General features: G+C 52.3%; 3 protein-coding genes across 3 annotated transcripts in view; 1 reads left to right on the top strand and 2 right to left on the bottom strand.

Annotated features, from left to right (window-relative positions):
- The window catches only part of LOC136787245 (ceramide synthase-like), a 573,680-nt gene that overhangs the window by 167,404 nt on the left and 380,468 nt on the right, over positions 1–25,808 (bottom strand). The gene's annotated exons all lie outside the window — the stretch shown is intronic.
- Positions 11,106–11,897, bottom strand: LOC136787266 (olfactory receptor 14C36-like). Its single transcript, XM_066984419.1, has one exon. The coding sequence runs from the start codon at positions 11,895–11,897 to the stop codon at positions 11,106–11,108; it is 792 nt and encodes a 263-aa protein (XP_066840520.1).
- LOC136787330 (olfactory receptor 14C36-like) lies at positions 21,809–22,723 on the top strand. The gene has a single exon (XM_066984490.1). The coding sequence runs from the start codon at positions 21,809–21,811 to the stop codon at positions 22,721–22,723; it is 915 nt and encodes a 304-aa protein (XP_066840591.1).

Below are 25,808 nucleotides of genomic sequence, written 5' to 3'. Positions count from 1 at the left end.
ACTAGGAGTACCCAAGCAGCTCCCCAGAGTACACGAGCATGTCCAAGGAGCATTCAGGCACCTCCCTAGAGAAGACATGAACCTCCCTAGGGAAAGAACCAGTCTCCCTTGGGAATACAAGCACCTTCCTGGAGCACTCTCCACGACACCCAAGCCTCTCGCCAAGGAACATAAGCACCTCTTGAAATCACCGAGATTTTCCCCAGGGCACACAAGCCTTGTGTTGGAGTAGACAAGCATCTCCCCACGACACCTAAGCACTACATTCTACCTGTGAGGCATCATCCAAGGGCATTCCAGCACCTTCCAGGAGATCCCAACATCACCCTGAGCTCACAAGGTTCTGCCTGGCTCAGCCAGGCATCTCTCTGGAGCACCCAAGCGTCATTGCAGGGCATCCAAACGTGACCCTTTTAAGGACCCAAGCATTTTGGGTAGACCTGTGCGGTGCCAGGGGTTGCACTTGATCACCCTTATGGGTCCCTTCCAACTCGGGATATTCTGTGATTCTACGATTCCCCAGCAGCAGCAAAGCATCTCCCCAGGAACGCAGCTATTTCCCTGAGGCACACAAGCATAACCCCGCGAGAACGCAAGCATCTTCCTGGAGGACCCACGCATCTCCCCGCAGCACTCAGGCACCCCACTGCAGCATTATTGAAACATCTCCCCAGGGAACCCAAGCACATCCCAAGGTACTCGGACGTCCCTCCAGAGCTCCCAAGCAAGTTCTTTCAGCATCTCGCTCGTTCAAAAAGCACCTCTGTGAAGCATGCAGAGACCTCTCTGGAGTACCCTAACTTCTCCCTGGGGTAGGAGAGGTAGACCCCCAGGATCCCCAAGCATCACTCTGTGTCACCCATCACAGCCTTGGTACGCACAAGCACCTCCCCGTGCTGCACAAGCAATTTGCTGAGGCAGCCAAAGATCTCCCCAGAGCACCCGCTCACCTGCGTGGGGTATTCAAGAACCTCCCTGGAGCACCCAAGTCTCTCAGCAAGCCACCCTGGTGTCTCTTGGAGCATGCAAACATCTCTGTGCAGCACCCAAGCGTCTGCCCCAGGCATACTTGGACATCCTAGAGCATTTTCCTGGAAACACAAGCGCCTCCCTGGGAGCACCCAAGCATATCCCCAGGCCACCCAGACACCTTCCTGAAACACCCAAGCATCTTCCTGTGGCACCCAGGCATCTCCCTGGGGAAACCAAGCACGTACTTGGAGAGCCCAAGCATCGTTGTGAGTCTCCATCTTTTGTGCGTGAGCAAACCAAGGGGCACCAAAGGATCACCTGGGGGCACCCAAGCATCTCCATGGGGCACCCAGGATCATCCTTGGAACACCCAAGCACCTGCACACAGCAGCCATGCACCTCCCTGGAGAAAGCATGCGTCTCCCTGGGGCACAGAAGCGTCGTCTTGGAGCTCCAGAACATCTCCCTGCATTGTTCAAGCATGTCTCTGGAGCAGCCAAGCAGCTTCCCACATCCCCAAGCATTTGAGCAGGTCACTCAAGCACCTCCCTGGATCCCACAGGCATCTTCCCCAGGTAGCCAGGCATTTCCCAGGCATCTCCCAGAGCACTCCAGCATCTCCACAGGACACTGAAGCACTTCCCTGGTGAAGCTAAGCACTTGCGTGGAGCACCCAGGCATCACCCCAGGGCACCCAAGCACCTCTCTTAAGTTGCCAAGCATAGCCACAGGGCACTAAAAAGATCTCCTTGGATGACACAAGCATTTCCTCAGAGCAAACCAGCATCTCCCTGGAGTGCCCAAGAGCCTCTGGAGTGCCCATCCATCGCCCCAGGACCCCAACTCTTCCCCTGGTGCTCGCAAGTAATTCCCTTTGCACCCAAGTAGAAAGTCAGGGGAAAAAAGGGAAAGCGTCCCAGGGCACCCAAGCACATAACCCTAGAACGCAAGCTCTCACTTTGAGCACTGAAGCATCTCCCCATGCCATGCAAGCCCCATTCTGGAGCACTCAAGCATCTTCTAGGAGACGGTCTTAAACTACCAGAGCATTCATTTCCATTAGATATTAGGCATGTTCGTGGAGCACCCAGGCATGTCCCAGGGCAACCAAGGTTGAAATGGAGATTCCAGGGTGCTCCAGGGAGGTGCTTGAGTGCCCTGGGAAGAGCCTGGTGTGCCCAGGGAGCTTCTTGTCTCCTCCAAGGCTCTGCAGGGCTGATCCCGGGAGGTGCTTGTGTGCGCCAAGGCCATGCTCGGTTTCCAAAAGGAGGAAATTGCATGTTGCAGGGGGATGCTTGGTGTCACCCAGACACTGAGCAGCCCTGGGGAGATGGGTGTGTGCCTCAGGAGGTGCTTGGGTTCCCAGGGGAGATGCTTCGGTGCTGCAGTGAGATGCTGGTGTTGTGTCGGGAGGTGTGTTGGTGCTCCAGGCAGATGTTTGGGTGCCCTGGGGAGATGCTTGGGTTCCTCATGGAGGCGTCTGCATATTCAAGGGAGGTGTTTGGGTGTCCTGGGGAGATTCTTTGGTGCTCCACGGTAGTGCTTGTGTGTCCCGTGGACAGAGTATGTAATGAGCAAGGGAGGAGCCTTGGGGCTTTCGGAAAGTGTAGGGGTGACGTGGATTGATGCCCGTTTGCCCCGGGGAGATCCTGGGATGTCCAGGAAGATGCTTGGGTGACCAGGGAGATGCTTGGGTGCCAGATGGAAAATGCTGGCGTCCCCTCGGCTGATGGCTGGCAGGAGCGTGTGCATCCCACAGAAGCTCTTGGGTGCCAAGGGAGGTGCTTCCCATGTCCAGTGAGATGTTTGTGTGCCCCAGGTGGTGTTGTGGAGCCCTGGGGAGATGCTTGCGTTCTCCACTCAGGTGCACGAGTGCTGTGGGAAGAATCTCGGGCACTCCAATGAGGTGCTTGGGTGTTGCAGGCAGGTGCTTCTGTGCTGCAGGGAGATGCTTGGGTGATTGGGCAGAACTTTGTGTGCTTAGGGGATAACTTTGTGTGCTCCAGGGAGGCTTTTCTTGTGGCCCAGGGCTATGCTTATGTACCCCGGGTAGATGCTTGTGTGCCCTGGGAATGTCTTCGGGCTCTCTAGGAAGATGCTCTATTGCTCTGGGGCCACTTGGGTGCCCCAGGATGTGCATGAGTACTGCAGAGAGCAGTTTGTGTGCTCCAGGGAGGTGCTTGAGCGCTCCAAGAGTGTTGTTGAGTTCCCTGAGAAGGTGTTTGTTTGCCCCGCTGAGGTGCTTGCATGCTCCAACGAGAGCGCTGAGCGCTGGAGAACGAGGCGTGGGTGCTGTGGGGATATGTGTGTTTCCTCAGGTGAGAAGCATTGGTTTACTGGAAACAAGCTTGTGTCCGCCTGGGAAGTGCTTGTGGACCACAGGGAAGTGCTGGGGGTCCCCAGGAAGATAGCTGGATGCCCCTGGAGGTGCTCGTGTACCCTGAGGAGATGCTAGATTGCACGAAGGAGATGCTTGGGTGCTTTTGAGACATGCCTGGGTGCCCCTGTGTTGTGCTTTCTTGCTCCAAAGCGATGCTTGGGTGCTCTGGGAATGTTCTTGGGTGCCTCCAGGAGAAGACTGTGTGCTCCTGGAATGTGCTTGAACGCCCTGAGGAGATGGCCGCATGCCCTGGGAAAATGCTTGGGTCCCCCAGGGAGATCTTTGGTCTTCAAGGGAGGTGATTGCGTTCCCCAGCAAGGTGTTTGGCTGTCCCAGGGAAATGGGACGCAGGAAATGTGTCAGCCAGGCGTCACAATGGGCAGCGGGGCAGCGGTGGCTGTGTCACCCAGGCGTCACAGTGGGGCCGTGACACGGCAGCCCAGTCGGGATAAAAGGCCCCCGGTTGCGGGCAGGCCCCAGTCGGGATGGAAGCCCCTGGCAGCAGGCAGCAGAGGGCAGAGCAGGGCAGGACAGGGAGGTGAGTGCGCGATGGAGCAGGGGCAGAAGTGCAGTGCGAGCCTGAATGGCCCAGGAACCGCTGTGGGGAGGAGATGCTTGTGTGCTCATCCCGGTGCGGAGATGATGCCTGGGTGCCTCAGAAGATGCCCGCGGGACTCAGGAGCTGCTTTCTTGCTCGATGGAAGTTCTTGGCTATGCCGGGAAGAATCTGGGTGCTCCCCAGGCTTCTTAGCTGCTGTGTCCAGATGCTCCGTGGGTGTGCAGGGAGATGCTTGGTTTCTCCAAGAAGACAGCTGGGTGATGCAGAGATTCTTTTGGATGTCTCAGGAAGATGGATTGGTGATCCTGGCTGTTTCTTGGTGGCTCCAGAGAAATGCTTGAGTGCTCTTTGGGGATGCTTGTGTACCCTAGGAGATGTGCTTGTGTGCCCAAGGGAGAGGCTAGTTTGATCCAGGGTAAAGCTTTGTTTCTGCAGGGAGGATTTTGGGTGCTCCAGGGAGATGGTTGGGTGCTTTTTGTGTGATGCTTGGCTCCAGGGAGATGCTGGAGTGCTGTGGGGAGATGCTTGGTTCCTGCTCTTTGGTGTCTGTGTCCCCTGGGGGATGCGTGCATGAGCACGGGGACATACTTGAATGACCCTGGTAGGTACTTGTGCAGCCCTCGGAAGCTCTTGGGTGCCAAGGGAGGTGCTTCCCATGTCCAGTGAGATCTTTGTGTGCCCCAGGTGGTGTTTTGGTGCCCCGGGGAGATGCTTGGGTTCTCCAGTCAGATGTAGGACTGTGGTGGGAAGGTTCCTGTGGGAGGTGCAATGAGGTGCTTGGGTGTTGCAGGGAGGTGCTTCTGTGCTGCAGGGAGATGCTTGGGTGCCTGGGGCAGAACTTTGTGTGATTAGGGGATAGATTTTTGTGCTCTAAGGTGCAGCCAAACATTCCCCAGACCAGTCCCCATCTTGGGAGCAGCCAAGCATCTCCCCGGAGCACCCGACTATTGTACTAGGAGTACCCAAGCAGCTCCCCAGAGTCCACGAGCATGTCCAAGGAGCATTCAGGCACCTCCCTAGAGAAGACATGAACCTCCCTAGGGAAAGAACCAGTCTCCCTTGGGAATACAAGCACCTTCCTGGAGCACTCTCCACGACACCCAAGCCTCTCGCCAAGGAACATAAGCACCTCTTGAAATCACCGAGATTTTCCCCAGGGCACACAAGCCTTGTGTTGGAGTAGACAAGCATCTCCCCACGACACCTAAGCACTACATTCTACCTGTGAGGCATCATCCAAGGGCATTCCAGCACCTTCCAGGAGATCCCAACATCACCCTGAGCTCACAAGGTTCTGCCTGGCTCAGCCAGGCATCTCTCTGGAGCACCCAAGCGTCATTGCAGGGCATCCAAACGTGACCCTTTTAAGGACCCAAGCATTTTGGGTAGACCTGTGCGGTGCCAGGGGTTGCACTTGATCATCCTTATGGGTCCCTTCCAACTCGGGATATTCTGTGATTCTACGATTCCCCAGCAGCAGCAAAGCATCTCCCCAGGAACGCAGCTATTTCCCTGAGGCACACAAGCATAACCCCGTGAGAACGCAAGCATCTTCCTGGAGGACCCACGCATCTCCCCGCAGCACTCAGGCACCCCACTGCAGCATTATTGAAACATCTCCCCGGGAACCCAAGCACATCCCAAGGTACTCGGACGTCCCTCCAGAGCTCCCAAGCAAGTTCTTTCAGCATCTCGGTTCTTCAAAAAGCACCTCTGTGAAGCATGCAGAGACCTCTCTGGAGTACCCTAACTTCTCCCTGGGGTAGGAGAGGTAGATCCCCAGGATCCCCAAGCATCACTCTGTGTCACCCATCACAGCCTTGGTATGCACAAGCACCTCCCCATGCTGATCCAGGGAGGTGCTTGTGTGCGCCAAGGCCATGCTTGGTTTTCAAAAGAAGGAAATTGCATGTTTGCCTGGGGGATTATGTCGAGTTCAGGGCGGCAATGTAGAGATTCAATCCAATGACAATTCAAGCAACTGTGGGTCTGGGACATACTGGCTGATAGAGTTCCAATAGGGTGAGGCTTTGGAAGAAGCCTGATGTGTCGTGGGGAAACCACAGGTATTGGGAAATCCTCAGGAAAACACAGGTTTGTGTTTGAAGCCAAAGCTAGTAAGGATGGAGAGAAATTAGGAGAGCTTTGGCAATCATGGGGTCAGAGTGAGGTGGGAATGTGAGTGTGTGGTAAAATTCTGCAGGGATGCAAGCACAGATACAGGAAAATGTACGACATGATGTGGAGGGGTTTGTCGGAGAGCCACTGTGGGGCTGGAGCCCCCCAGTGGAACCGGTGTCTTTAGGGCTACAGCTGCAGCCTCTTCCACTGAGGCCCAGCAGAGGACACCGGTCCCTTACAGCCCCTGGGCCTTGTTAGCTCCTCAACCCCACAGAGCCTGGCAAGTGTCCTACCAATGTCCTGCACTCAGAATTGCACACCCCCCATCACACTGCCCCTGCCAGAGCCCCGAGCAGCCCAGGAAGTGCAGGATGCCCCTTTCCAGGGGATGCGCTCAGGCCTTGGCCATCCCCCTTGGTGAAACACATCAAGGGCTTTCAGAGCCACATCCCCACTTGATTTTCCACCTGTAACCAGTGCCTCTGATTTCCTCCTTCACCATCTCCCAGGGACAGGCACCTTGTCCGCTTGTTCCCATCGTGGTCTCTTCAGGGATGGCCCTCAGTGGAGCTGGCCAACACCCTCAAACAGTTGGAGGCTTGCTTGTCTTTTACTTCTTCAGAGGCTTGCTCGTCTTTTACTTCTTCAGAGGCTTGCTCCAGCTTTCTGGTTCTGCAGTTCAGGAACTTGGCAGCAGAAGGCCAATCAACATGCAAAACTCCCTCAGAAGCCAAGACTCTGGGCATAACTCTCCTGAAGTCTTCAATTCTTATGGGTTAATTAGGGAGATGCCAGGAGTCTTCTTAAAGGGAAAGAATTTAATAATAATAATAATAATAAACAACCTTCTAGGAAAGAATCTCTTCTTTCTGCCTTTTTTTTTTTTTTTAGTTGTCTGCCTACAGATAAAATGATATCAGCGACCTCCAACTGATATTAATTCTGAATGTCTTCTAAGGGACTCTGAACATGTTTTTTTAAAGACAGAAGGTCCCGTGTCATATCTCATAGCCCCAAATGGGTGCTTCAGCTATTCCAGGGTATCCTTGAGGCAGCAGCAACATCTTTGTGGGCAACTGAATCAAGCCCTGAAGGATATTGTAGGCCAAACTGAAATGTATGTGGAAAATTCCTTAATGTAATAAATTTGTAAGAAGACTTCAATTTCAGAATTTTTTATGCTTGTCTACAAGTTATCATCATTTTTTTAAAAGGTGATGTACATGGAGCAGTGAGTTATGACACTTTCTCCCCCTTTATGTGAAGAAAAAAAAATGTAACTCTCTCCAAAAATATATTTATTCCCAACACTTGAAAGGGAGATTATGTTCCCAGGACATGCGCATATTGGCACATTTCACCTTTACATCTCAGGTCTAAGCAGAGCAGAGAGCAATGACGGTTAGAGAGGTTGGACACATCCTGCTTTTATCTCTTTGCTGTCAAGCAGCGGCCACACCTGTGCTAGGAATTCCCTCACACATCCTTCCTGTTTATGAACCAGCCAAATCTTTATGGCACAAGTGGCAGACTCCAACACCCAGAAGCCCGGAGCACAGAATTATCAGCAAATCACAGAATCATTTAGGTTGGAAACGACCTCTAAGATTATCCAGTCCAACCTTTGACCTAGCACTGCCATGTCCACCATTAAAACATGTCACAAAGCCCTACATCTTCATGTTTTTTAAAGACCTCCAAGGATGATGACTCAACTACTTCCCCTGGCAGCCTGTTCCAATACTTCATAACTCTTTCAGAGAAGAAATTATTCTGAATATCAAACCTAAACCTCTCCTGGCACAACTTAAGGCTATTTCCTCTTGTCTTATCACTTGGTACTTTGAGAAGAGACTGATCCCCACTTCACTATAGTCTTTTTAAGGTGATTGTAAAGCACGGTAAGGTCTCCCCTGAGACTCCTTTTTAAGGCCCAGGGCACAGCTGAGGAAAGCAAATGTGACCCCTGTCTTAAAGGAATGCAAGATGAAAGACCCTGGAAACTATAGCCCAGACAGCCTTTCCTCAGTTCCCGGGAATCGGATGGGGTAGCTAAACATGGAAAACATTTCCAAACACACGGAGGATAACAAAGTGATCAGGAGTCAGCATGGATTCACCAAGAGTTTCTTGAGACTTACCAGCTTGACAGCCAGTGATATCCCTTTTGGGAAACTGGAATTCCTGGGCATCTCCCTGAAGTGCCAGGGCACTGATGTGTATAGTGCATAGAAAAAGAGGAAGAACCAGAGGTCTGTGTGTGGTTACAGAGCTCTCATTTTGGATAGCAGAGATGGTGTAACAGCCCACAACAGGGGTGCGTCCAGGGGTGGAGAGGATTGTAAGGCACGGAGGGAGAGCAGACCTTTCAGGGGGAGAGCAGCGGCAACATAAGGAGCTTTGCCCTGGTTTTGGTGATGAGAATTCATGGGTCTGGATTAGCAGGCACACGAACATGGGCGACCTTGTCGTTGGTGTCACCTAGAGACCTCCTGTAAGGAAGAAGCAGCAGGTATGGCCTTCCTCAGACAACTGGAAAATGCCTCAAGTTTGCAGGAAATGGTCCTCACGGGGGAAGTTGAAACGCTCAGATTTCTGCTAGAATACCAGTACAACAGAGCACAAGCCATCTAACGGGTTTCTGGAGGGCATCAATGCTAAATTGATGAGCATGCAAAGATATTGTTAGGACAGCCAAAGCCCTCCTGGAGTTGAATCTGGCAAAGGACGTGAAGAACAACAAGAAGGACTTCTACAAGGACATCAGCATTGAATGGAAGGCTGGATAAAATGCAGACTCACTGCTAAATACAGAGAAGGCCAAGGTGGCAGAGGACATAGAGAAGGCTGAGGCACTGCTCACTGTCCTCTTTGCCGCATTCTTTCCAACCTTGGCCTCTGGAACGGCAAGTCCTTGAGATCAGAACAAAAAAAGCCTGAAGCAGGGAAGTCGTACTTTGTGAGGTGGAGGAACTTGTTAGGGAACCCTTGGGCAAACTGGATTCCAAAGAAGTGGTGGTTAAGAACACGACTGGGAGGAGTAAGTAGGAATTTATAAAGCGGAAAATGTGTTTAACAAACCTGACTGCCTTCCACTAAAAGATGTCCTCAGATCGTGGAGGCTTGTGGTTGCTCAGGGAAGTTGTGGAGCCTCCATCCCTGGAGGTATTCAGAACCCATTTGGACATGGACCTGGGCAACCTGCTCAGGCTGATCCTGTTTGAGCAAAGGGGTTGGCCTAGGCAATCTCCAGAGCTCCCTTCCAACCTCAAACATTCTGTCATTCTATGATACCTGACAGTGTTTCTGGAAACTTTTCCGTGGTACCTCAAACCAGTCTGAGTCCTGGTGCCCATGGAACAGAGTTTGCTTTTAGGATGACCTCACTCACTAGGTAACCCTGATGAGCAGAGATTACAAAAGCAGGCAGTGTCTCAACCCACAGCAGTATTCCCAGGTCCAGACTCCACTGACCAGCTCCTTCTTCCTTGAGGATTATGAATTGGAAGAACCTTTGGAGGCCTGTACCTTGGCCTGCCCTCAGCTGGGATAACTTGGCAGCTAGATCACGTTGGTCAGTGCTTGGTTCACCTCTCATGCCCAGAGGTGATTTTTTTTCCTCCTTTCATTTGATATCTTTCTGCTTTTTCTATCTTCTCTGCCCCAACTTGTGCCCCTGCCAGATCACCACACCTACTCAGACCAAGGGCAATCCCAGCCTGCTCTTGAAGCACAGCCTCACCAGGATCCCCTGGGACTCTGCAAGCAGGCTGTGAGGGCCTGCTCCAGGAAGAGATGCACTGCATGAGATCAGAGGAGGGCACGTGAGAAACCCAACAGCCAGTGCAGAGGGACAGTGGCAGTAATTGTGAGCTGATGTGGGGCCAGAGCCAGGGGCTACAGAGATCACCAGTGAAGCCCTCCAGCAGCTCCTTTCCACACCCATGCAGGGAATAACACACCCAGCGGTGCTCCTGAGAGAGGTCAGGACACAGGACAGGAGGCACTGTGAGCTGTGGTGCCGGGCACTGACGCTCAGCCCTGGCTTTGGGGTCTCCCAGCAAGTGCTGTCAGTACCTGCAGTCCCAAAGCCCCTGGCCCTGTGGGCAGCGCTGAGGCCCGTCCTGACCTTTGGGAGCTGCTCTGGCTGCAGAGGGGCTGCCAGGAGCGCTGGGGCTGGTGCTGCCCACCCACACATCCTGCCCCAGGTGTCTCCTGGTCCCTGCAGCCATGGCTGTGACTGAGGGGAGAGGCCGGCCTGGCTGTGGCCTGAGGCGTGGGGCCTGGCAGTAGTTTGGGGGTGGTGGCCGTGTGAGAACTTGCTGCAGTGCTGTGGCTCCTGTCCACAGGCCTGTCTCTGGGCTGGCCCAGCATCACTGCCCCACTCACAGCCCCATGTCCCCTCTGTGTCGGCACTGCTTGGGGCAGAGGGCATCAGGGCCAGGGAAACAACCCCCCTGGCACGGTCCCCACAACAGAGCTTGGTGCCTTGTCCCCCCACAGCCCTCCTGGTCTGGCTACTTTTCCCAGTGCCAGGCCCCAGACCAGCCGTTGCTACGTCTCACACAGGGGCTCGCTGACAGCCCCACTCTAGAGTCTGTAGAGTCTGGGCATGGGTGACAGGGCTGGTTGTTCCTCTAGTGCAGACACAGATCATAGCATGAGGAAGGAGCCAGACATTTCCAGGACCCGTTCCCACCTGGGATTTTATACTTTCCTTTTGGTTGATGCCAGCTCTGCTGAGCTTTGAAAGAAAAGCCCAGCCTTCAGGAAGTGAAAAAATCCCATTTATTATATAGAGAAAGCAATTATGTTGCTATGAGACAGTCTGCACTGCTACACACTTTGAGACTGACTTTTATCCAAGCTTCTGCTGAGACAATGCAGGTTCATTCAGCAATAGCAGTGGGAGGAGTGAATATATATTTTGGGGGGGGGGGGGGGTGGAGGGGAGAACAGCAGAAGAACAAACAGTTAAAAATAATGAAATTAAAATAATGAAATATGGAAACAAGAAAAAATATAATAATGGAAAAGAACAAAGCACAAGGCTGGAATGGGATATATTGAGAGTCACCTGTGGAGAGATACGGGAACTTTATGATTCCTAAAAAATATAATTAAAAACACTTTCAAAATAGCATCCTTTAGTGCTTCAATCCTCACACTGTAGATGAGGGGGTTCACTGCTGGGGGAACTGCTGAATACAGAATTGCAACTGCCATGTCTAGGGATGGGGAGGAGATGGAGGGGGGCTTCAGGTAGGCAAATATGGCCATGCTGATAAACAGGGTGACCACAATCAGGTGAGGGAGGCACGTGGAAAAGGCTTTGTGCCGGCCCTGCTCAGAGGGCATCCTCAGCACTGCCATGAAGATCTGCACATAGGACACCACAATGAAAGAAAAACATCCAAACCCCAAAAAAGCACTGAACATGAGAAATCCAGCTTCCCTGAGATAGGAGTCAGTGCAGGAGAGCTTGAGGATCTGAGGAATTTCACAGAAGAACTGGTCAATAGCATTGCCTTGGCAGAGGGGCAGGGAAAATGTATTGGCAGTGTGCAGCAGAGCATAGAGAACCCCACTGCCCCAGGCAGCTGCTGCCATCTGGGCACAAGCTCTGCTGCCCAGGAGGCTCCCGTAGTGCAGGGGCTTGCAGATGGCAACGTAGCGGTCATAGGACATGACGGTGAGAACAGAAAACTCTGCTGATATGAAGAAGAGGAACAAAAAGACCTGTGCAGCACATCCTGCATAGGAAATGGCCCTGGTGTCCCAGAGGGAATTGGCCATGGCTTTGGGGAGAGTGGTGGAGATGCAGCCCAGGTCGAGGACGGCGAGGTTGAGGAGGAAGAAGTACATGGGGGTGTGGAGGCGGTGGTCGCAGGCTACGGCCGTGAGGATGAGGCCGTTGCCCAGGAGGGCAGCCAGGTAGATGCCCAGGAAGAGCGCGAAGTGCAGGAGCTGCAGCTCCCGCGTGTCTGCGAATGCCAGCAGGAGGAGGAACTCGGTGATGGCACTTCTGTTGGACATCTGCTTTTTTGGGGATGTGATCCTAAACAAAGAAGAGGATGACAGTAATAAAGTACAACAAACGTATCAGAGGAAAACTAATTCCATTTCTCATTTAAAATCATCAAATATATCGTCCACTTTCTGGCAAATATTTGGCAGATTCCTATCATGTGTCCTGATTCATTCTGCCTGAGGGTCTCTGTTGGAACAGGGGGCTTTACTATGGGCAAAGGAGTCAGTCCTGTCCTACAGCAAGAGGTGAAGAGGAACATGGGGGAATGTCGGTTTCACTTCCATCCTGATATCAAAAGAGTTTTGCCGCAGTGTTGCTCCCAGTTCACCAAACTGCAGAACAGAGCTGTGGCGGCTTTCTTTTTAATTTATTTTTTATTTTTATTTTTTATTTTTTGTTTCAGCTGTCCCACCACTGCTGAGGAGTGTTTCTAAGCCACAAATCCTGGTTATTTCTGCTGGGCTCAAAGTGAATCCTTGTGGATCATCATCAGAGAAAAAGGGACTGTCACTTTAGTGCAGAGTGTCCTTCAGGGAGGACAGCCAGTCTGTCCATCAAGTCCGGTCTCAGCTGCCTTGTGAGAGCTGCAGGAAAATTCTACTCAAATGTTTGACTGAAAAGAACAAGGACACTTCTGAGAGATTCCTGAGGAATCAAGGCTCAAAGTGCACATCTCCAGACCCCCCACCCTGTCCCCATACTCCCCTTCCCCCAAGCACACCGAGGGCTCACTCCATGGGCATGTGAAACCCCTATCCCCAGCCAGCCTGGGAACAAGACCAGCAGCAGCACGGCCAGGTGGAGAAGCAAGGAGGAACGCCAGCGTGCTCCTGCCAGGGGAGGCAAGGCCAGAGAGGGACAGACACTCAGGAGACCCTCCTCTGCCACAGATCTGTCTGCAGAGGAGGCAGCTCCTGCTGGGGACACCAGGGGCTTGAGGGCAGAGGCTCTGCTGGTGGGAGAGGAGAGCAGGGGGTGTCCCAGGGAAGGTGCCTGCCCTGCAGGGGATGGCAGGGAGGTGCCTGAGCCCTCCCTCGCACAGCATTTCTGGCAGCAGCTCCCTCTCACCACCTGCCCATGTCCCTGCTGCCTGCCCATATCCCTGCTGGGAGCGGGTTCTCTGTCCCCACATCTCCTCCCTGTCCACGCTCACAGACCCCATCCCATAAGCTGTGTGCTGAGTTCTGCCCTGCAGAGGACTCCTGAGTACAGGGTCCTGTCCATGGGCATCACAGGGGCTGCAGCTCCTAAAGATCAGCTCAGTTAAAACCTGAGGAGACCACAAACGTGATGTTGGTGCAGTCTTTAAGCTGAGGTGGCTGAAGGGTCTTTGTGAAGTTCATTGCTGACATACTGATCTCTCAGTGCAATGCTCTAGTAGATTCAGTCTCCTGTACAATCCTGACAACCCATTACCATGAAACCAGTAAAAACTTTGCAGCAGAAATCTTAAACCATAGAGTTCAAAAAAGCCTTCCCCTTCAGATAAAACAAGCCTCGGTCTTTCTCTTGAGATGCTTCCTCATAAAAGACATTCTCTACAGCATCTTCCACTCTTCGCTGGAAAAAACAGAGAGAACCATCTGGACATATGCTATATCAGGCATTGGATGTGCCAGCTGTAGAAGACCCCTTTGGCAACTACACCTGCATTGCCCTGCTGCCAGAGACTCACTGTGTCAAGAGCCTGCAGATCTGTCCTGCCACACGCTGCCCTCTGTTGTTGTGCTCCTCACTGCCTCCAAGCCCTCTCTCCTTCTCTCCTCTCCCCGTGCCACCTGCGGTCAGAGCCCCCAGCCCTGCTGCGCTGGGCAGAGGAGCTGCTCCTGGGCAGAGCTGGCTCTCTGCAGCGCTGCCCGCTTGCCAGGAGCTCCCCTTGGGCCCAGGAGCCCGGCCCAGTTCAGCAGCACAGCACCCGACCATGACATCGCTTGCTCTGTGCCTTTGGGCTCCCTCGAGGTGTCCCCAAGGCCTCGGGACTGACAGCTCCTGAAGGCAGCAGGGTCTCTCCTGGGGTGTGGTGTTTGAGGCAGACTGAAGGCATCACCGACTGCTCCTCTCTGAACAAAGGGGAGATGGATTTTAGAAGTGTGATTTCTGCTATTAGAGTGAGGATGTCTACCAGGAGTACAAATGACAGCCTCCCTTAAAACCCTATTCCTTTTCCACGGTGTGGAAAGACACCTCAGCCATGACAGGCAGAGATAATTTCACCTCTCTGAGCTTTGTTCACCATTTCTTTTACAAACTGAGAAGAAACATCTTGGTGATTCGTGTCCCAACAAGAGAGAGGAGACCAGAATGTTCTAAAACATATTCCATGAAGAAAGGCAAATGGGACAATAAGACAGCATTGATTGACTTTCCCCTACGGTGAATATGAAAGGTCTTCAACTCTTAGATAAGTATATTCCTCATCTTTCGCATGACCAGCACGGTGACTGGGATGTGGAACACCCTCATCATCATGCTGGTGCCTACAAGCAAACACCTGCAGATGCCCGTGGCCTTCTTCCTGGGGGAGATTTGTTCTCCTTGCAGACCTTGTACAGCTCCACCACCCTGTGCCAGATGCAGGACAGTTTCCTGACTGGGGACAGCACCCCCATTGCTCACAGAAGTGGGACTGCTATCAGCTGCAACTTCTGCATGAACTGAGTGCTTCCTGCTGGAGGCCATGTCCTACGGTCAGCCCTGGGCTGTATGCCATCCCTGTTCTCTGCAAGAGTCGTGAAGTGGAAGGTCTGACTCCAGAAGGCAGCAGTACCTGAACCAGGGGTATTTCTCTCATGTACAGTAATTATTTTTCTTCCTGCCAACTACAGTTCTGTGGTCCCGGTGTCATGGTCCCCTCCTGTGATTTTTGCCCCATTGCTGGAACTCTCCTGCAAGGCCCCATTGATACTCATGGTCTTTGCTTTCATAATCTGCAGTTTGGATCCAATCTTCCTCTTCCCTCCCCTGCAGTTTTCATGTGTGTGCGTCCTGCGTTGGCAGGCCCAAGGCCTTATCCACCTGCTCTTCTGTCCTCACAAGTGTCACCATTTTCTATGACACCATCATCACTCTCCGTGTGAAGCACAGAACAGTCCTTTCTAGAGATTTTAACCAAGCCCTTTCCCAAACCTTCATCATCCCCCTGGTCAGTCTTCAGGTTTCTTAGAGGTGGTTTTGGAAGGGTGAGAGAGGTGCTGGTGGAGCTGCAGACATCGTCATAAGACATATCTCAAAGACTTTGGAAATGACAGATTGATCAAAGACGTTCCTCAGGACTTGGAAAAGGCAGATGTCAAACCCATCTTCTACTAGAAGGGCGACCAGAAGGATGATTAAGCCTAACCAAGAATTAAAATGCCAGCCTTAACCCTAGCCCTCATCCAAGAACTAAACTCTAACCTACAAAGCTTGCTCTTCTGCTATACCTTGAGCAGGCACCTTGAGCAGAACACCAATCCCTCCCTCAAAGCCCTTGCCGTTCCCTTAACCATAGGGGGTGACCTCAAATCTCTAAATGTTAAAATGAACACCTAACCCCCAAAGCCCACCACCATGCACACAGCACATCTCATCTTCAACATACCCTAATTTCAGCTGTTTGTCCCCTTGTGGGAGGGCAGGAACTCTAAGGTCTTGCAGCAGTCCCATGGCATTGGAAGAGGCATGTGAGGTAACAGGTATGTGATCAGACCAAAGGCCACAGGGAGGAGCTGGCTGGGAATGCTGTGATGAGGTCAGGTGTGCCTCAGGATCTGCTGGGCCTGCAGGAAGCACATGGCTGTGAAGGAGGCTGGGAGGTCACTTCTGTCTCTGGAGCTGACAGACCATCAGGAGGAATGTGGCACAGATAGGGACTGTAAAGGCCAGAAGCATGCACATGGTGTCGAAGATGATGGCGAGTTAACTTCTGTTCTGGTCAGGTGACAGACCACCGGAAGGCTGATGGGATGGGAGTCATGCTTGAGGTATAGTTTGTGAGACCATAGAATCACAGAATGGCTCATGTTGGAAGGGCCCTTAAAGATCATCTAGTTCCAACCCCCCGGCCATAAGCAGGGATGCCACCCATGAAATCAAGTTGCCCAGGGCCTCATTCAACCTGCTCTTGAACAGCTTCAGGGATGGGGCATCTATAAGGTCTCTTGGCAACTTGTTCCAGTGCCTCACCTCCCTCTGAGTGAAGAATTTCCTCCTAACCTCTAATCTAAATCTCCCCTCTTTTAGCTTAAAAGCATTCCACCTTGTCCTGTCATTATCTGATTGAGCAAAGAGTCACTCCCCATCTTTTTTATAAGCCACCTTTAAGTACTGAAAGGTCACAAAGACGTCACCCAGGAGCCTTCTCTACTCTAGGCTGAACAGCCCCATCTCTCTCAGCCTTTCTTCATAGGAGAGGTGCTCCAGCCCCTTGATCATCTTCATGGCCCTCCTCTGGACCCGCTTGAACAGATCCACATCCTTCTTGTGCTGGGGGCCCCACACCTGGACACAGGACTCCAGGTGAGGCCTCAGAAGGACAGAACAGAGGGGGGCAATCACTTGCCTCCACCTGCTGGCCAACCCTTTTTTGATGAAGGCAGGGATGTAGTTGGCCTTCTGGGCTACAAGTGCGCACTCATGTCGAGCTTTTTCTCCACCAGAACCCCCAAGACCTTCTCTGCAGGGCTGCTCTCAGTGAGTTCTTCTCCCAGCCTATCCTCATGTCTGGGATTTCCCTGGCCCAGATGCAGCACCTTACACTTGGACTTGTTGAACCTCATTAGTTTCACATGGGCCCACTTCTCAAGCTTGTCCAGGACCCTCCGGACAGCATCCCTTCCTCTGTTGCATCAACTACACCTCTCAGCTTGGTGTCATCCACAAATTTGCTGAGGGTGCACTCGATCCCACTGTCTATGTCATTGATAAAGACATTAAAAAGTACTGGTCTGAGGACAGACCCCTAAGGTACACCACTCATCACCAGCCTCCACTCGGACATAGAGCCGTTGACCACTGCTCTCTGGGTGTGACCTTCAAACCAACTCCTTATCCACTCAATGGTGCACCCATCAAATGCATCTCTCTCCAGTTTGGAGACCAGGATGTCATGTGGGACCGTGTCAAAGGTCTTACGGAAATTCAAGGAGATGACATTGGTTGGTCTTCCCTTGTTTTCTGATGTGGTCACTCCATTGTGGAAAGCCACCAGATTGGTCAGGCATGATTTACCCTTTGGTGAAGCCATGCTGGCTGTCTGAGATCACCTCTTTGTCTTGCAAGTGCCTTGACATTGATTCCAGGAGGATCTTTTCCGTGATCTTGCCAGTCAGTGAGGCGAGGCTCACCATTCTGTAGTTCCCTGGGTCCTCCTTTCTACCCTTTTTTAAAATGGGAGTGATGTTTTCCCTTTTCCAGTCACCAGGGACTTCACCCGACTGCCAGAACTTTTCAAATATGATGGAGAGAGGCTTTGGCAACTACATCAGCCAGTTCCCTCCAGACCCTGGGATGCAAGTCATCAGGCCCCATAGACTTGTACGTGTTTATGTTCATCAGGTGGTCCTGAACCTGCTCTTCACTTACAGCAGGTGGGACTTTGCCCCCCCAGCTTCCATCTATGGGTTCAGGGAAACGAAAGACTTGGGAAGCCTGACTGGCAGTGAAGACTGAGGCAAAGAAGTTGTTGAGTACCTCAGCCTTCTCTGTGTCTGTCATTACCAGTTCACCCCTCTCATCCGTCACAGGGGGTACACTCTCCTTGGCCTTTCTTTTCTGAGCAATGTATCTATAGAATCCCTTCCTGTTACGCTTTGCATCCCTTGCCAAGCTCAGTTCCATCCGTGCCTTGGCTTTCCTTATCCCATCCCTGCTCATCCGAAACTGAAGCATGCGTGAGGGCCTGGGAAAAGGAACCCTGGATCCATAGAAGCCATTTGGGAAACAAAACTTGTAGGTAGGAAGCGCAATTTTGTGGAGGTGCAGAGCTGATGGGCACACTGTGGAGGATGCTCCTAAAGACATGTATGCCCTTTTCCCTCCTGACTACAATGCCACTTCCTTCTCAGGAATGGAGTAAGCCAACAGAGGTGAGACAGATACTCTACGATCATCAATGTCATCAGAAAGCTGATCCCAATAAAATATGGGAAGGTTAAGAGCAGCCTGGACAAGAAAGACGTGAGATTTTGGGGTGGGAAGAGGAGCATGGAAGCAGAAAATAATGATTTTGTAGAGGTAAGAGGGGTCATGTAATGTAGATATTGCGGTAACACTGACTTAAAACAGTCATGTATGGCCCTTACCTTATTTTAACCAGTAGTTTTAATCCCTAAACCTAAATGCTACTCCAGCACTCTGACAGAAATCCCCTACTCTAATGCTTGAACTCAAAGTATCCCGTGAAGCAAAACTCAGGCCATAGCCCCTTTCCCTTACCTTTATTCTCTTACTCACCCAAATGCCTTCCCTTGACACTAGCATTAAAATGCTCTATTTATCCCTAGACTTCTTGGCAGACCTAAACAAAACCCTAAACCGCAGAGCTTGTCCATACCCTAAACACAGAAGCACACCAAAACTTCCCAGTAAAAGTCTGCTTTACTCTCTAACCCAGAAAGGTGAGCCCTAATCCCTAGGGGACTAGAGAGAGGCCAGCTCTGCCTCAGGATCCCCTGCCCCAGCAGGAGGAATGTGACTGGGGCAGTGACTGTGAGGTCACTTCTGTCTCTGCAGATGATAGGGCAGCAGCAGGAACGTGTCACGGAAAGGGACTGTGAGGTCACTTCTGTCTGAAGTAGCTGACAGGTCACCCTTGGCTTCTCCCTGGGATCTGTACTTTTTGGCTGACATCTGCCAGTGGCCCTGGTAGGCCAGCAGAAGGCACCTGGTTGGCATGCTGACTGTGGGATCCCCTCTGCCTCCATACCCAGGAGGACCCAGACAGAAAGAAGGCCCACATATGAGTTGTCCTGTCCCTTCTGCTTGAGTCCATGACTGGACAGCAGGAGGCACATGGCTTGGTTGTGTCTAGCCAAGAAGTGCAAGGCCAGCAGCAGGCCCATGGCTTGGAAGATGCTGGTGAGGTGACTCGTGTCTGGTTGGCTGACAGGCCGCAAGGAGCCTGATGGGTTGGGATGCCTACTTCAGGAGTGGTTTCCACACTTTTTGAGCTTTCTTTGGAAGTAGGAAATAGCAGGAGAGAAAAAATTGCTACAAAGTGCACCTTGGAAGGGTGGCACTGGCCATGAGGAGGAAGAAATATCTAGGGGAATAACTGGTCTTGCTGCTAGAGACTGAGGCAAAGAAGGCATTAAGTGCCTCAGCCTTTACCTCATCTCTTGTCACCAGGTTTCCCCCCACATCCAATAAAATATGATGATTCTCCTTAATCCTCCTTTATTAAAGTATTTATATAAACAGTTTTTATTGTCTTTGACAGTAATAGACAGATTGAGCTCCAGCTGGGCTTTGGCCCTTCTAATTTTGACCTGCACAGCCCCATAACATTTAGGACACAGCTCCAGACAAACTGACAGTATGCATGAGAATGAAGAACAGAAAAGGTGGAACCTGGCAGCATTCCATCCCCTACCCTTCTGTGACTCTATGCTGCAATTCCATTCAGCTGGTTACTCCTGTATTATCCAAACTTTCCTGCAACTCCTGATGCTGCCATCTTGTCAGAGAGAGCACAATCACGTGAAGGTTGAACTGTCTGCCTGCAGACATTAAACGCTGACAAAATGGAGCATCAGTGTGGGGGAATCTTGAGAAACTGCAGGATTCTGCCTACAGAAACGTCCTGACATTTACAACAAGAAGAGCCTGGTCCTACACCAGAGGAAGAGGAACCCCACACATCAGGACAGATTGGGACCCTGCTGAGTGAGCAGTGCCCAGGAGGAGGAGGGCCTGGGCACCATGAGGGATCTCATACAAGCTACTCAGCTAAGACCCGGTGTGACACAACATGGACAAGTGTCTACAGCCAGCTGGGAAAAGGTGTAGGTCTGGGAGACTCTAGGATACTCTGGCCTTCAGAGGAGCAAGGACATAGGCAAGGCTGAAAGTCCCAACAGGACCCATGTCTTTGTGTCCATGGCTATGGCTGTTGTCTCTGCCACTGAGGCCTATGAGGAGACAGCTTATCGTTAAAGCACCAGGGCCTCATTGCCTCCTCACCACCACCCATGAACCAGGCAGGGGTCGTAGCTTTCTCCTGCACTTGGCCATGCACATCCCCATCTCCTACTGCCCCAGGAAGAACCCTGAGCAAGGTGTGACAGAAACATATCTCCCTTCCCAGGGGCCTGGGGACAAGGCCTAGTCCTTTTCTTTGGTGAAACACATCCAGGTTGTCTACACATCAGTGTCACCTTCACATTGCCTTTGTCTCCTTGTCCTCACTGCCTCCAATGTTCTGCTCTAACGAGCTCCAAGGGAGGCTGTGTCAGTCCTGGCCCTCGGGGGACGCTCCAGGAAACTTGCATCTGACTTGGACTTCTTGAGAGATTTCTTCAATTGTCTCTCAGTGCCTGAGGTTTGTGGGCTCATCACCAAAGTCCCCAGAGGGGAGACTACAATGCCTTGGGCTGGGCCTCTGCTGCTGAGCTGGGCTGGGCTCCTCGGACAGAGGGAGCTCCTGGCAAGAGGACCCTGGTGCAGAGAGACAGCTCTGCCCAGGAGCAGCTCCTCTGCACAGCGCAGCAGGGCTGGGGGCTCTGACCGCAGCAGAGACACAGAGAGGAGAGAAGGAGAGGGGTTGAAGGCAGTTGGGAGTGGGAGGATGCTGAGAGCTGACTGCAAGAGAAATCTGCACAGCCCTTGACAAGGTAAGTGTCCGGCTGCAGGGCCATGCAGCTGCACATCCTGGAAGGGTCTCCTCCTGGGTCTTGTTTCTGGGAGGGCAGTGGGCAATGCAGTGGGCTTTGAGAGTCCTGCTGGATTGCACTGCAAGGTGAGGAAGTCTGGCAGAAGCCCCTTGGAGTGTCATAACCTAGCTGCCCCTAGTAAACCAAGAGCAGAGTGGCCAAGCCTGCTCCAGACACTGCAGGGGTGCAGCTGGGATGCTGGGACACCCCAGCTTGCAAATATTCATCTCTGTCCTTGGGGCGTCCTCCTGGTGTGCAGGCTGCTCTCCAGCAGGATGCAGCTCTCTCATGGCATCCTTGTGTTATCCAGGTGCCCGAAGGAGAAGACACCTCCATGCTAAGGCCATGTTTGTGCTGCTGGATGGCTGTCTGTGGGCAGCTGGAGGGAGGCATCTGCAGCCCTGGTTAGGAGGGAAGAGCTGAGATCTTGCTCATGCACCTGCAGACAAGGTGAGGATTCTGTCCAGCTGCACTGGGACTGGGGCTTTAAGCTGTCTCCATTTATTGGGAAACACACGAGTGTGATCATTGCCCTAAGCAAAAGAAAATCTGCCTTGCTCTACACTGTGGTTGGAGGTGTACTTTGCAACAACACTGCAAAGTTCATGGATCTGATAAGTGGACTGAACTTGAGTTTCCCCCATGGTCCTGCTTCCCGCCTGCTTCACGGCAGGAGGGACTCCTCTGGAGCCCACAGCAATCCCTGCTCCCAGCGCCACTCTCAGACAGCATCAGCTGGCACTCAAGTGATAGAGCTGCAGAAATGTTCTCTTGCAAAGAGAGAGGCTCAGGCGTGGGTTGCTCTAAGTTTTGTGATAGGTTTTCCTCACTGAAGTCTCTTCTAACTTTTTTCTGCCTTATCCTCTTCAACAGACATCTGTGTCCAATGTCAGAAAATGCCCAACAGCAGCTCCATCACCGAGTTCCTCCTCCTGGCATTCGCAGACACGCGGGAGCTGCAGCTCCTGCACTTCGCGCTCTTCCTGGGCATCTACCTGGCTGCCCTCCTGGGCAACGGCCTCATCCTCACCGCCGTAGCCTGCGACCACCGCCTCCACACCCCCATGTACTTCTTCCTCCTCAATCTTGCCCTCCTCGACGTGGGCTGCATCTCCACCACTCTCCCCAAAGCCATGGCCAATTCCCTCTGGGACACCAGGGCCATCTCCTATCAAGGGTGTGCTTCACAAGTCCTCTTTTTTGTCTTCTTCTTTGGTTCAGAGTATTCAATTCTCACCATCATGGCCTATGATCGCTACGTTGCCATCTGCAAGCCCCTGCACTACGGGACCCTCCTGGGCAGCAGAGCTTGTGCCCAGATGGCAGCAGCTGCCTGGGGCAGTGGCTTTCTCAATGCTGTCCTGCACACTGCCAGTACATTTTCCCTGCCCCTCTGCCAGGGCAATGCTGTGGAGCAGTTCTCCTGTGAAATCCCCCACATCCTCAAGCTCTCTTGCTCAGATGCCTACCTCAGGGAATTCGAGCTACTTGTTTTCAGTTTTTCTTTAGTATTTGGTTGTTTTGTTTTCATTGTGTTATCCTATGTGCAGATCTTCAGGACTGTGCTGAGGATGCCCTCTGAGCAAGGCCGGCACAAAGCCTTTTCCACGTGCCTCCCTCACCTGGCTGTGGTCTCCCTATTTGTCAGTACAGACATGTTTGCCCACCTGAATCCCCCCTCCATCTCTTCCCCATCCCTGGACCTGGTGGTGTCAGTTCTGTACTCCGTGGTGCCCCCGGCAGTGAACCCCCTCATCTACAGCATGAGGAACCAGGAGCTCAAGGATGCCTTGAGGAAACTGATGACCTGATATCTTAAAAAAAAAAAAAAAAAAAAAAAAAAAGCCCATTTTCTTCTGCATATGACTCATAATTCATTGCAGGAACACGGTTATCTTTTTGGTCATTTTTCATACTCCGGAGAGCGTCATCACAAGCTCAGAGCTGTGGGGTGTATGGGTAGGAGGTTCAGCAATAGCTGGCCAGGCCATTGCTCATTGCTCACTTGGGAAATGCTCCCTGGGAGACAGGATTTCCCAGAAGATCAGGGCCTGCTGTATGTGCATGGGAGATGTGGAAAGAGAAACCCAGTGCTGGTGCCAGCAGGCACATCATATGCATGTGGAGAGATGAACATGATGGAGCACAAAGTCCATCAGCTATTCCTACAATTGTCACGAAGGCCAGTTGGGCAGATAGCGTCACAAGACCAAGTAACGTCCCCTGGGAAGCCACCTGAAGACAGCTCTGGGATGTGCTTCCTTGAACCGCGGTCCCTGTGCCCATTCCTCATGTCCTGGGGTATCTCAGACGAGGGAAGAGCACGGTGAGGTACTGCAGGGCTGAGGTGCCTCCCAGTCTCTGGCAGTGGCTGCAGGAGCCAGAGGGACACTGCAAATAGTGCATTGCACTGTGCATCGGTGTGCAAGGCAGAGAGTCATATCTCTCAACAGCCCTGTGTGCATGAGGCAAGCTCAGATGTGGACACCTCACAGAGCCCTGCCATTGCCCTGTGTGACTCCAGAAACAACCCCCAGTGTCCCTGTGAGATTTCTGTCACCCCCTTGCACAGGTTCATTGCAGATGCCCCTCTCTGCTATGTCACACTACCCTGCCTTTCTGGACCAGGCCATCAAGCATTTGGATCAGCAAGATTTCTGGGGACTTGGAAAAGGCAGGCATCAAACACATCTTCAGGAAGGGCAAGAAAAAGGATTGGCAGAATTGCAATTGTCACCTCTACCCCTGGGAACGTGGTGGGGAAAGTCCTGCCACAGCCATCTTCAGGGACATGGAGGAAACAAAGGAACTGCTGAAACAGAAGGGGAGGGGAAAGAAGGCATTGTGGTGAACCTGGACTTTAGCAAGGCCTTTGCCATGGTCTCCTGGAGTCTCCCTTTAGCCAGACTGGTGATATTTGGACTGAAGAAGGGGATGATGTTGGGGGAAGGAAGGTGGCTGTTCCGTTAGTGGAACAAAGTCCCTCAAGGGGTCCCTCAAAAAGGGGCTAGACTTTGCCTAGACTTTTAGCCTAGACATCAGGAAGAGGTTCTTCACCAAAAGGGTGGTTGCACACTGGAACAGGCTCCCCAGTGAAGTAGTCACTGCACCAAGCCTGTCCGAATTTAAGAAGAGATTGGACTGTGCATCTGTGGCCAATGTCAGAAAATGCCCAACAGCAGCTCTGTGAGCGAGTTCCTCCTCCTGGCATTCGCAGACACGCGGGAGCTGCAGCTCCTGCACTTCGCGCTCTTCCTGGCCATCTACCTGGCTGCCCTCCTGGGCGACGGCCTCATCCTCACCGCCGTAGCCTGCGACCACCGCCTCCACACCCCCATGTACTTCTTCCTCCTCAACCTCGCCCTCCTCGATCTGGGCTGCATCTCCACCACTCTGCCCAAAGCCATGGCCAATTCCCTCTGGGACACCAGGGCCATCTCCTATCAAGGGTGTGCTTCACAGGTCCTGTTTTTCGTCTTCTTCTTTTGTTCAGAGTATTCAATTCTCACCATCATGGCCTATGACCACTACGTTGCCATCTGCAAGCCCCTGCACTACGGGAGCCTCCTGGGCAGCAGAGCTTGTGCCCAGATGGCAGTAGCTGCCTGGGGCAGTGGCTTTCTCAATGCTGTCCTGCACACGGCCAATACATTTTCCCTGCCCCTCTGCCAAGGCCATGCTGTGGAGCAGTTCTTCTGTGAAATCCCCCACATCCTCAAGCTCTCTTGCTCAGATGCCTACCTCAGAGAATTTGAGCTACTTGTTTTCAGTTTTTCTTTAGTATTTGGTTGTTTTGTTTTCATTGTGTTATCCTATGTGCACATCTTCAGGACTGTGCTGAGGATGCCGTCTGAGCAGGGCCGGCACAAAGCCTTTTCCACGTGCCTCCCTCACCTGGCTGTGGTCTCCCTGTTTGTCAGTACAGACATGTTTGTCTACCTGAAGCCCCCCTCCATCTCTTCCCCCTCTTCCATGGACCTGGTCGTGACAGTTCTGTACTCAGTAGTGCCTCCAGCTGTGAACCCCCTCATCTACTGCATGAGGAACCAGGAACTAAGGGATGCAGTGAGGACACTGCTTGAATACACAAATTTTCAGCATATTCACCTATAATAATATGCCTATAATCAGAAATCCCAGCTTTTCTCAGAAAAAAAAATTTACATACTTTTTTATTATTATCTATCCGTACTATTATTTTCTCTAACTTTTTTTTTTTCTGATTTATAAAATACTATTCTTAGCCTCCTACAGGTTAATTATTTTCTGATAAAGCACTGCTTTTTATTAGATAAACCCAATATCGAAGTCATCAGAATTTCATTGGTCTCAGCTGCCATCTTGTCCCTTCTCCTCTGGAGCTGGGGGAGCAGCCCCAGCACGCAGGAGGGGCTTAGGGCCTAGAGCCCAGCTGCCACATGGAGGAGCAGCCCCGGTGGCCCTCGGGACTGCCCCTCACTGCCCGCTGGGCTCTGCCTCTCTGCTGCCTTCAGGTTGGGGCTGCTGCTTCCCTGGAGCCATGGCCATGGCCAGCAGCAGGACGTGGCCTTTTCACTGCTGCTTTCTTTTGGCTTCCTCATTGTTCTCTTGTGCTCTTGTACGTGGGTTAGCCCTCAGATCTTGTGTACCTTGGTGACAGTCCTGTTGTCTCTGCAGTGGCATCCCTGTCCCAGCAGGCAGCAGCAGGCAATGTGCAGCCCCGTGTCACAGCTGCCCTCCCTGATACCACGGCAGTAACAAATGGGGCTCTGCAGGGCAATCCAGAAGCCTGGATGCCTCTTCCAATGCTGCTGTTAGGAACAGAGCCAAGGGTTTGCTCCGTGCTCTTCTGTTTTCTGGGGTTCTTCATGGAGTGTAGGGCACAGGCTGAAAGTCCCAGCGCAGTGTGTGAGTAGC

This window comes from Anser cygnoides, chromosome 28 (assembly GCF_040182565.1).
Source record: "Anser cygnoides isolate HZ-2024a breed goose chromosome 28, Taihu_goose_T2T_genome, whole genome shotgun sequence".
Lineage (NCBI taxonomy): Eukaryota > Metazoa > Chordata > Aves > Anseriformes > Anatidae > Anser > Anser cygnoides.
Note: the sequence above shows the minus strand (reverse complement) of the source record. Positions and strands in the feature narration are given on the sequence as shown.